The 12403-nt window shown below is 38.6% G+C and overlaps 1 protein-coding gene across 3 annotated transcripts; it reads right to left on the bottom strand.

Annotated features, from left to right (window-relative positions):
- Window positions 1-2707: 2707 nt before the first annotated feature.
- Window positions 2708-10155, bottom strand: gpr55a (G protein-coupled receptor 55a). 3 transcript variants are annotated; one of them, XM_035384469.1, is made up of 4 exons: window positions 9964-10155; window positions 9663-9721; window positions 8737-8878; window positions 2708-3675 (listed from the first exon to the last, which is right to left on the bottom strand). In XM_035384469.1, exon 4 carries the CDS (start codon window positions 3672-3674, stop codon window positions 2778-2780), a length of 897 nt encoding a protein of 298 aa, XP_035240360.1. In that variant the 5' UTR covers window position 3675; window positions 8737-8878; window positions 9663-9721; window positions 9964-10155; the 3' UTR covers window positions 2708-2777. The 3 variants fall into 3 exon arrangements, with proteins under 3 accessions (XP_035240360.1, XP_035240359.1, XP_035240357.1); XM_035384468.1 differs by lacking the exon at window positions 9663-9721; XM_035384466.1 differs by lacking the exons at window positions 8737-8878; window positions 9663-9721.
- Window positions 10156-12403: the final 2248 nt, after the last annotated feature.

The raw sequence follows: 12403 nt of genomic DNA, 5'->3' as shown, positions 1-12403 counted from the left end.
TAAAAAATATGCTGGAAATAATGGCTGGTTATATCTTTGTGTTCATGTGTCACAGTGACTTCTGAGTCCTCCCTCTTGAGAAATTATGGTGATTTTGTTCACTGAGTAACTCAATCCCCTCAGTGCACTGTGCAAAGTATGCCTACATAAACCTGCCGTGGACATTCCTGGTTACCTACAGTTACAAATAGCAAGAGCCTCCATGTCTTTGAAAGAGGTTAATTCACTTATGGTTATCAGTTTGTATAAGCACACATATCATATTAATCATGAAAAAATTGTTTTAAGCAGGTGTACTCAAACTTTTGACTTGCAAGTATATCATAATATAGCCCAGTGCAGTGCAAGTGATATTTTAGAATCAGGTCAAATTGTACAATTTTGCCTGATAACTTTAACAGTCAAAACTAGAATTATGAAGAAAGGCTTGTGTGTGCGTGCAAAGCAAAGTGGTGCGAAAGCATGTGAACTAAGCGTTACACTGACTATTGTGGTACTCGGAATATTTTCCTGAGGTTGGCAGGTCTGCATACAGGAGCAGCAATGTGCAGATACACTTACTGAATGATTGTGATGTCCATGCATTCATTTGAAGTGCAAAGCAAAACTGGTGTGTAACCATATACTGCAAATTTATACCTAAGGGGAGAGCAGCCAATTTATTTAAAGTCTGCCATGAACTTGACTGTGCAGCTGGGCAGGATATCTTAATCTGGCCCACTGGTGTTGGTATAGTGATCAAAGCACAGGATGTGGGCTACCAGGCATAGGTGAAATGTGATCTTCTCATGTCCTTCACCTAGTTATTGATAAATAACTAGGTGAAGGACATGAGAATATTGAGTGTTTCATATTTAGTCCAAACCAGAAGAACTCCAGAGTACTTGCATTCGTTATGTGTTCTGGTGGCTGCATAATAGTGGGAGGCACATTTTTCTGCATGGTTTGGCTCTACTCGTACTATGTCAGTTGTTGCTTAAGTCTTATTGGTACTTTGTGATCATCTCACCCTATGTTAAAGCATTTGTTTCCTGCAGAGTGGTGTATTTCACGACGAGAGTACAGGGGCAATGTCCTGATAGATTGAGGAGTATGGCACTAATGTCATCCATATGTCATAGCCTTCTCAGTTACAAAATTCTAACTCAGTTATGGGATATTCAATGTCATTACCCACTTCAATCAATGTGAGTTGATTGACTTGTGGAACGGTGCTGTCGCAGTCCTGCAGAATCACAGATGCTGTTATGTGATGGCAGCTACATAAATGACTTTCCTGGTGTTTCCATTTTTTATATGTTATCTGTACAAACCTGAGTATACATTAGTCTTTCTGTGTATGAGTTTCTATTAATCCCTTACATTCTCAACTGAAACATGAGTTCAACTGAAATAAACAGGGTTGTCCCCTTGTTTTTTAACCTGAATGAAAATTGCTTGTGCTATCTATGTCTTTATCTGTTGCTCTCTTTCCTGTGCAACAGCAGTATTGCATCTCTCAACCTTGACTTCAGTGTCCCAGGACAGAAATTCTGGTCCTTCCCCCTCCATTCTAGAAAGTGTTCAGTCTTTAGATGCCATCTCCGTGGGATCTTAAACCATCAGGCCCCCAGATGGCTCACCATATGGCAGCCGCAGAGTCGGCAGCCATGGGCTTGGAACGAGGCTAACTCATTTATTATACACCAGCAATGGCAGCCGGAGGAGAAGCTTTGCCTCCACCGACCAACTGTGAGCTCAGTGGCACTGTAGCACAAGTACACAGGGAAGCTGCGTGTTGGAAAAGGAATGCAGTGAGGACAACTGTGCACTGTAGGCAAGTGATCTCTTGAAGAAAACGCGTCAGTTTTAGTGGTTCTATGGATGGGCATTTGATAATGGGTAGGTATGGTAATGGTAAGAGTGAAAATAGTTATTTTTGCTAAATACTTAAGGGATTTGGGAATTAGGTATTTTAATAATTTTATCAGCTGCTTTTGTGTGTAAATCAAAGCAATTGGGTCTAATATTTGGTTGCATAACCGCAAGAAACATTTTATTACACCTCTGCATTGTTACATGCTGGTATCTTAATTAGACACTTATGAGAACATTATTTCAATTACATATATAATTTAAATAATAAATTATGGCCCTTTAAACCTTTGATGATGAACAAACAATCCTTAAACCTACGAAACAGGCAAATTTACTCTAGATACATAGTTAAGGTTGTATGGTTTTTATGGTGGCAGCCATATTATTTGATTGTACTAATTTGCATATTGTGTTGTTTCAGCAATTAGTTCCAAAATTCCACGGGCTTGCGGCAACTATTTTATTTCCCCAGAAAATAGATGATGCTATGCAAAAACGGCATTTCTTTTTAAATTGTGGAAAGTCCAATATGTGTGTCTCCATGTCAAAACATTATGCAGCTGATTACCCTCTACAAACTAGCCTATTGAAATAATTCATACATGGTAGGGTTTACAGTTATATTTATAAAATGTTGCAAAGAAAGATAACTAATTGTTAATATTGACTGTTGTTGAAGGTTATATTCCTGTGGTGCTGTCAGCAGGGCTGGGCAGGGCTGGGCAGAGAGCTTTTGAAGGACCTGTGATCAAAGTCAGAAAAGGGCACAACAACCTAGAAAAACGGTTCTACACCACCCAGTTATTGTACAGAGTATTTTGATGAAAATTAATGACAGCAACAATGATAATATAAATATACATTTTTATTACCAAATAAAAGGGTCACAATCAGGCATTTGAGACAAAAGGGACAGGTGCTCAGCCATCCATAGGCCTCGTGTCTGCTCGTGTCTGGGTGTCAGCCACTGAAGCTGCCTGCCAGTTCTCCAGCAATATATAATAGTAGCATATTCCATCAAACAAACAGTTAACACTACTCACAGAAGAACTGATGTGTAAAAACATTCTCAATTGATCAATTTTCTCTCTCACTGAGGACGTGTTTTTTGCCCAGAAATAAATAAGCACAGCAACATGATAGGGGATGAAGCACACCAGAAATGTGACAAGGTTGCTGATGACGATCTTCACTGACTTGTTATTCTGCAGCTTTTTGTCCTGTGGGTTTCGATTTCTCAAGCCTTTCAGAATTAACAAGACATTCGTGGAACAAAAAACCATGATGATTGTGCTGGCCGAGAACACGGTCTCCAAAGACACAACAATTTCCACCTTGTTCCAGGTTGCGTTGGAGAAATTTTGGAAACAACTGTCCCCGTGGTCATGCAATTGGTAAACTGCAGGGCTGACTCCAAAAATTAAGACCCATATCGCAAGGCAGAGCACTGCAGCCTTCTGTGGAGAGCGAAACTTGGAAATTGTAAAGGGGAACCTCAGTGTAATATAGCGATCCACTGAAATGCATACTATAAACAAAATGCTTCCATATATGTTTATATATATCAGGCTCTCCAGAAATGAACAAAATCCACGTCCCAGACCCCATTGTTGGTTATAAGCATATATCTTGAAAGGCAAGGAGAATATGAGAAGGATGTCATTTATAACAAGGCTGGTAACATAAGCAGTTGTCTCTGAGAATCGTCTTATCTTGAAAAACAATGTCCACAGAGCTAAGAGGTTCAATGGGAGGCCAAGAGCGATTGTTGGGATGTAGATGAACCACTGGACCCACGAGACGATGTACTCTGACATTCTGCAATGAAAAGGAAGTAGGAGGGGAGCTGTGTAAGATGGCACTGCCTTTGAGCATATTTTGGTAATTTATGCACTTTGCATGCACTATTATATGCTTCAAACCATTTATGCAACTTTTTTATGCAGATACAAATGTAGAATATTTTTCTACAGTTTTTAGTTTTTTTTAAAGCACATTTCAATTGGTTTTTAATGTGATAATACAAGTTATGCCAATACAAAAATAATACATATATAGACATGAACAAAAAATTCAGATGAAAAAAACATTAGAGCCCATTATTTGACTTTTTTTTACTACTTCGGGATCGGCAGTTATGCAGCCGATGTGTCCCGATTTTTAAGTAAGTATAATAAACAAAAAAAAAACATTGATTATTTATCTGTACTTGTCTGTTCGAACGTTGTAATTGCTATTTACTAGAATTATCCAGTAGAGGGAACTCTAATACAAGTGTGAACTGCAGCAGCTGACGCGCTGCTTCTGTAATAAGACGTTTGTCACTCGTGCCTCATCCAATATTCTCCACTGCAAGACTTGTCTGCACAGATTCGATTGCCGTAATAAAGGTGTGTATATTTAGTGAACGTTTTTAATTAAATGCGTTTATACGACCACTATGTTTATCAATCCTCATTATCAAGCGAGCAAGCTAGCTAACATATTTGGTTCACTTTAGCAAGCTAGCTGGCTAGCAAGCCTTTATGAAGTGGCAGTGAGCACATAAGCAGCGTAGGATCTACATTTCCAGAGGACATCGCTGTATTCTCAAATAAATAACCAGCCAAAATAAAATGGTGATTGAATGCGTCACACATTTGTTTTTTATCTGAGATAATGATATTAGCTACTATATGATGCTGTGTCAATAGCCAACGCGTTATTGCAAGCGAGTGTCATCTAGTCACGCGTCATCGTAGCAAGCTAACCAGACAGTAAAAACGCCGATAAAACACTTCTAACGTGGATCATTTTAAGCCATGTTATCTAGCTTTGTCTCGGGTAACCTGCACGAAAGCGCATTGTAGTTTTTTTCACGTATTTCATCCAGTCAATTTAATTTCATCTAACGTTACACTTGATTCACTCATTAGATCCGCTAGATAATGTCTTACTCTTTGAGATCATGTAGTACAAATAAAATAAGAAAATATAATTCATTTAACTTACTGAGAATATATTATAAGAAATAATGAGGCTGTGTCAATAGCTAATGCGTTATTGCGAGCGAGTGTGTGTCATCTAGTCACGCGTCAGAGCGCATTGTAGTTATTTTCACCACCGAATTCTTATGGACAGGGAAGCTCGCTAGAGTCTTACTCTCTGAGATCATGTAGTAGGAATAAGAAAATATAATTAATTTACTGAGAATAGATACTAAGAAATAATAATAACAAATTAGTAACAACAACAACAATAATAATCTTCATAAAAATACATGTTTGAAACTGGAAGACTGATTTTTTTAAATTAATTTTTTATAGATGGCTGGAAAAGAAATGAGTAAAAGCAAGGTGTGGAGTTATTTTGATTTAACACACTTAAATATGGTGTTAATATATATATTTAATTTAATATCATCTTTTACATTTTTTTATCTAAAAAGTTCTTTGTGTGTTTATTTTTATTTTTATTTGTTTGCTTATAAGTTCAATGTTCTTAAATATAGAAACTTTAATAAAATCTAAGTTTTTCAAATTGATTTGAAAATGTTGCACTTTTTGACAAAATATCGGTCAGAACATCGGTAATCGGTGGGCTAGGACTCTCCAAAATCGGGATCGGCATCGGACCCAAAAATCGGACCCAAAAATCTGGTCGGGCTCTAAAAAACATTACAAAAAAATCAGGGTGGCATGGACATTTTTGAGTTTATCATGCAATAGCTGGTATCGTATACAGTACAAGATTAAGCATAGAGTGTTATTTCCCTTCAACATCAGTCAGTGCTTATTAGTAAATTAGGCATTCTTATAACAAAACTTCACTCTGTAAGAAACCCCTCAGGTACACCAAACAGCACTGAGGTCCCCAACTGCCAGAAATGGCTCCAACATACCAAACAGTGGAAGTATCTCAGTGGTGAAGGAACGCATGTAATCTTACCTGGTGCTACTGGAACAAGATTTATTTAATGTTATCAGTTATCTGACTCCAAAAATAATGTTTTAACCTCTCCTCTGTGCTAACAGTTATGCATAGATATAAGAAACTGCTTTCTGCCTGTAGAGTGCCTCTATACGGATCACTGTCTACCTTGGTAGACACTGACGTGCCTCTACGACACTAGTGTATAGGCAAGTGGCTGCGGGGTGCAGATATCCTGAGTTCTGTGTAGGCTACATGTTAGGACCTTAAAACTGCTAGGTGTGTAGTGTTATGAGTCAAAGAGGAATGCTGGGTCAAAATGAATGTAGTTTATTGTACAAGTGTGTTAATAAAGGCAATAAACAATGGTGTGTAGTTAAGTCACACTGTGTTTTTGGTCAAATTAAAGACTAACCATTGCACTAATTCTTTCCCTAGCTCCTGAACATAACCCTAATTATGTCTCTAACCAAATGCTTACCATTTTCCTAATCCTAACCCTTAACCCTAATTCAGCAGTGCAGTACTACTGGCCTTGAGGGCCAGATATGAGTATCCCTGTTCAATACCCTACACCCTACACCCTATGCCCTAAATACCACTACACAGATCTCAGGCCACTGTAAGATAGGCCATTTAGTATGGTTGTAAATCCATTGACTTGATAGAACAGGGGTCTGGGAAAAATCCATTGCAGAACTTGCCCAAGTTAACCTTCACAACTTTGTCTGTCTTGTGGTGGTGACAAGGCAAGATATGATAATCTGACCAACTATCCTCACAAGAATTTTGATTGTTTTCACATATTATGAACTAGCATAAAAGCGACAAGCTATCAAACTCATAACATGAATGCTGCCACTTTCTGCCACCACTTTGTGTCACAGAAAGAGGTGGCGAGTTGGATCTGTCCATCTGTTGGTATATCCAATCTTAACAAAAATATTTTTTTACTGTTACTGACATACAATGCACTGTCTATACTGTAAGTCATTGTAAAATATAAGCCTCTCATTAAAAGTAATAATTGGTTGTGTTATTAGTTTTGCTTGTGCTACAAGCTTTTGCAGATGCTAAAAGGCTTAGTAAATCAGGCCCAAGATCATGACTCACCACCAAATGTGAAAAACATTTAGTCACCATAAATATGTAATTTTCCATTAAAATGGGTGAGAATTATTATCAACATTGTGAAAAGATAAAATATTTACAACTGAATCATTTATTTCACCTGAAAATAAAAGTGATGCTAAACTGTTACATCAAAAAATGCACATAAACTCAAACCTGCCTCAACTGCACTTTCCTTATTTATAACCCTAACCCTAATCTCTGCTGTAAGGTTCAATTTTGATTGTCCATGGACCTTGATCACACCACAGCTAAAAAGACAATTGCCCCACATTCTGCAGATTGCCGTGGAGCAGTCTCATGACCTTTTTCTACCCCATCAACACTTGGCCAGGAACAAGGATAAACAGATGACCAGGAAATTGTCTGTTTTCATGTCATAAGAAGCACTCTCAGGCACCGTTGGGTCACCTGGCTGGAACCTGGCTGACCATTACCCGCATTATGGAATAACTGGGAATGATATGGTAAATGTGGTGAACTGTGAATAATATAATTAAATAATCCTAAATAATATCTGAAATGCTGGGGATACTGTATGTTATAGACAGGCACACTGAGCTGTTAGGGGTGGCATAGGGAGGTTTATCCCAAGTTTGTATTGCCTACATAAGTGTTTAGATAATAAAAAGACCACCACCTTGGGCCTCCATAGAAAAGTATTAAAGAGAATGACAGATAAAAGCATAGGTCATGTTCCATCGTACAAAGTATCTTATTACTATCACAAGATTTTTAATGGTTCCCCTCTGTCTACGGGGGAGGGAGAGTATACTTCCTGGAGAACAGTGGGGGGTCTCTTGGTGGTGGGAAGATTGTTACAGACCTGTTCCTGTTCAGACCTTATTCGGGCATACAAAGGGAAATGTGTTATGTGGAAGGCTTGCTCAGGATTGCATTTAAGTGAACTCTAAAGAACAGCTATCATTATTTAGCTTGCCTTAAATGTTTACCTTTCAGCATTGTTAGAACTGCCTATCCTTGGTTATCACCAACTGTCATATTGCACCATTTTTTTTGTTGCCATTTTCTCCCATTTTCTCCCCAATTTAGTCGTTTTACCAATTCCCCATGTGTATCATAGTCCTAGTCCATGTGCTATCCTCTGTCGGTCTGGGGAGGGTGCAGACTACCACATGCCAGCCTCCGATACATGTGGAGTCGCCAGCCGCCTCTTTTCACTTGACAGCGAGAAGTTTCACTGGGAGAGCGTAACGCGTGCGGAGGTTCACGCTATCTCCCCCAGATCCCCTCCCTACTGAACAAGCGCCCCGACCAACCAGTAGTCACTAATGCAACAATCAGGACTCATACCCTCACCCGCTTCCCACCCGTGAACACTGCCAATTGTGTTCATAGGAACGTCTGACCAAGGCGGAAGTACCAAAATTGCACCAATTTAAACAGTTTCCCCTTTTCAGTGCATCTAAATTATGTGGTTTGCATATATGCTGACCCGGATGTGCATCTCTGCAAGGATCAATGAGTGTATTGGCCTTGTATGTGGTTCTGGGGTAACACTGTAATCGGGTTACCTCCTGGGCATATTGATAGGTTCACTAGCCGGAAGTGCAGCTGCTCTAGGATAGCTGTTTGAGTCAGTGTCCAGATACAGTTCAGTGGTCCAGATAGATCTTTGTGTTATTTCATATAAATAATAGAGGGGTCATAGTCTGGGATATTTAGATTTCCCTAACCAGATGGAGTAACCATGGTTAGAGCTCTCTGGGATAGATGTTAGATTCGGTACCCGGACAAACATATTTTTCAAGTTAAAGTCACTTATTCATTGCGCAGAAACATTATTTGCAAGATTTTTGGATGAGTAGCACGATTTACCTGCTAGGATAGAAGGTCTTATTGTCAGAGAAGAATTATGTGAATGTCTGTGTTACATGTCATGCAGACATGCATTCACTTGTGGTTGTGTTGTTTTCTCTCCTCTCTGTCTTCCTTTGCAGCAGTAGAGTCTTGCTTTATTCTGAAAAATGCATTTCAAGGAAAAATAAAGACACATACAGCGTAAGTGTTACTTTCAAAAAGTTAAATATTTTAGTTATCCTCAAGAAAAATCTAACCTTTAATGTAACATGCATATTTTGCCAAAGAATGTAGGAGTTAATTTCAGATTGAGAAATAATTTTATGAACTTTAAAATTTTTTAATTTCATAAAATGTGTAACATGTCAAAAACTGAGTGTTTGGAAGGAGAGGGAGATTAAAGTGCACCTCTTGAACCAGGTGAAACCTGGCACTGTCAAAGCTCATTAAAATTAGACTGTGACATACAGTATAGTCATTGTGAGAATTGTTTCTGAGAAAAAATTGTCATAATGAAAAAAGGTCGGGGTTTAGTTTGAGAGTTTTAAAATGCCACGGGTCCACGCTATTTAAATTGGTCAGAAAGGATTTAAGATTGTTGGATGTAACCAGACATTCTATAACATTATTGTGTAGAATCCAGGTTAGAATTCAAAATGAAATTAATTTTTTTAGTGAAAATTGTCATTGGGGGTACAAACTGATGAGAAAAACTGGTACCATTAAGTGTGACTGAAACAAAGCAATATCTTTTAGTTTGATCAGGGGTGTGTACTGAGTGCAATAAAACAGGCTAAATTGTAATGTTGGTGTATCTAGAGTTGATGAAGAGTGACAATATTACTGTAAAATGTGTGCCCTACAGATTTTATGCAGCTATATTATTATCTCTCATAGACCTAGAATGTAGTTTTCTTTTCACTTTAAAAAAAACGTGTTCTCACCACATGCCTCACAGCACCGGAAACTGTCTACAGTAGACCACAGTATTTCATTAAAAAACCTACAATAGAATTACAGTTTAAAAAAAAAATACATTTCCAATTTAGTATATATTTTCAATGGTTAGCATGTTTATTCTGTTCACATTTGGTATAGCTGTTCATTTAAAAATGTTTACAGATGATTATCTCATGATCGTACTTTTGGTTGTCTTCCACCATAGCATAGGCTATAGGAAACCTAGCCACGCCTGCAGCAGTTTAAACTCAAACAACCACATAAGGAATGAACAATTTCACTTACTCTTCTTGCACAGAAGTTAAATTCATCACGAGAAGTAAAGGATTTGTCCTCGCATTACTTGTGACGAGTAAACCAACAGTCACAATCCGTTGAGGTAGGAACTTTCTTCTGTGGTTTTTTGTAGCTGCGATGGTATCAGTTAAGACTCCTCTACCATCTTGCAGTAGTGGGTTGTTGAATGAATTCTCTCCAGTCCTGGTTTGACTGCACTGACTGGGGGGTTGGTCACAGATTTTTATTTTATTTGGGGGGGGCGACGACTCTTTATTCAGAGCGCAGTGCGCGCCACACAGTTTAACAGGCGTTTCTTCATCCTTTGTATGCTACAGTGTGTATTATATACAGTGCGGTTCACGTATTTGAGCAGTGATACAATTTTTGTTGTTTTGGCTGTGTACTCCAGGATATTGGATTTGAAATGAAGCAATGGATAGGAGGTTAAAATGCAGGCTGTCAGCTTTAATTTCAGGGTATTTAGATCCATACTGGGTGATCTCTATGGGAATTACAGCTTTTTATACATAGGCTACTCCCCTCCATTTTAGAGGACAATAAATTAGGCTGGGTGGTTGTCACGAAAATCCCGGGGTCACGTATTCCATGATTGTTGCCATTTCTTCACAGGTCTGTGTCTTTCTAAATTTTGTTGCCATTTCCATGATTTCCTCTGTTTTTAGTTCAGAGTTCCCATAGCTTACAGTGTTATTTGTACAGGCATATGCATTTTTACAACATTGGCAGTTGTTGGGAGGAACAAAGTGCGACAATATATACAAATTCTGGGGGTCAAGAGTTCAAGGTTCCAGTCCTTGTCAGTTGTTGCAATCAGATGCATTACGGTCCCTGTCAACAGTGTTGATGCCCTGCGCTCCTTCCTCCATTATGGTAACATCAATGACAAGAGGCACTCGCCCCATCAAAGATCAAACCTAGCAATGTACAACATGTTGTACCAAAACAAACTTTAAAGAAATAAAAACGGGCACAACTGTGTTTTATTTTAGTGATGCTATTTGCTTTATTTCTAGCAATGTTCTATTAAAGTCAAAGTAGCATGCTCTTTCTTTCCATGATTAAATGCACCAACCTATCAATATTTTACTCAGGCTATTTGTTCCTAGAAGTCGGTTACTACCCTTTCAAACTCTGTGATTTGCTTTCTTTCCATTTCCATGATTTTCAACAACTTTGCCATGACTGCTCCATGACTTCAGCCAATATTTTCCATGACAAACATCCAGCGTTAACCGTAAGTAATTGGACAAATAGACATAATTTCATCATATTTTCATCATATTTATTCATCCTTTGTATTCAATGACTGCCTGAAGTGACCCATAGACATCACCAGATGCTGGGTATCTTCCCTAGTGATTCTCTGTGAGGCCTGTACTACAGTAATCTTTATTTTCAGTGTATTTCAGGGGCTTTTTGCCTTCAGTCTAGTCTTCAGCAAGTGAAATGTATGATCAATTGGATTCAGGTCAGGTGACTGACTTGGCTAGCCAAGAACATTCCATTTTTTGGCTCTGAAAACTCATTGGTTGCTTTAGCAGTATGTTTGGCCTCCCTGTCTGGCTGAAAGGTGAAGTGCCATCCAGTGAGTTTTAAGGCATTTGGTTGAATCTGAGCAGATGTTTATGTACACTTCACAATTCTTCCTGACGCTGCTGTCAGCAGTCACATTATCAATAGAGAGAAGTGAGCCATTTCCAGAAGCAGACATACATGCCCAAGCCATAACACCCCCACCATGTTTCACAGATTAGGGGGGCTGCTTTGGATCATGAACATCTGCCTTCTTTCTGTACGCTTTCCTCTTTACATCACTTTGGTACCAGTTAATACTCGTCTATTCTTTCAAAGTTCATGCATTGAAAAAAGGTTACCTGCTTTTTTGTTTCAAACTCACAGAAGTAGGTGTGCAAAAAAACCAGGATGACAAAGATGCACAATTTCACCTCTCAGTGCTACAGTGCAAAAAAACTCACTTTATTTTATATTTTCTTGATTTAGATCATGAACCTGAATAATCCCCATAAACAGCCATTGTAGAGCTGGCAGGGCATGGGAAATGTCTCACACAAAAACTATCTGGGCAAATCAAAAGCATACATTGCATTAGTGCATTTTTACATTTAAAAATACTTTTGTTCCACATATAAAGACCACCCAGACTGAAATAATGGTTATTCCACTGAGCAGGTATCAGGATACGCATTTCCTCAAAAAGTTTCCATTTTCAAGTTTCCGCTGCCCGACCTCACATATGCAGCAGTGTCATGCAAGGTGCTGCACGAAGTGCAATCCTCCAGCTGCACCAGAATCCCCCCCCCCCCCCCAAGTCAACCCACTCTCCAAACACACAAACAAAGGAAATACAAAGAAAGAGCTTTATTTAAGAGAAACTTTTACTTAAAACCAAGCAGTATTCCCCCAT

Source organism: Anguilla anguilla, chromosome 12, assembly GCF_013347855.1.
Source record: "Anguilla anguilla isolate fAngAng1 chromosome 12, fAngAng1.pri, whole genome shotgun sequence".
NCBI classification, from domain to species: Eukaryota; Metazoa; Chordata; class Actinopteri; order Anguilliformes; family Anguillidae; genus Anguilla; species Anguilla anguilla.
This window is presented reverse-complemented; position numbering and strand designations above follow the sequence as displayed.

Excerpts from the sequence above, each read along its gene's own strand:
- gpr55a (XM_035384466.1), bottom strand. The coding sequence starts at position 9,989 with ATGAATTTAACTTCTGTGCAAGAAGA. Across the intron at positions 3,676-9,963 it reads TTAACTTCTGTGCAAGAAGA|AATGTCAGAGTACATCGTCT; the intron begins GTAAGTGAAATT and ends TTTTCATTGCAG.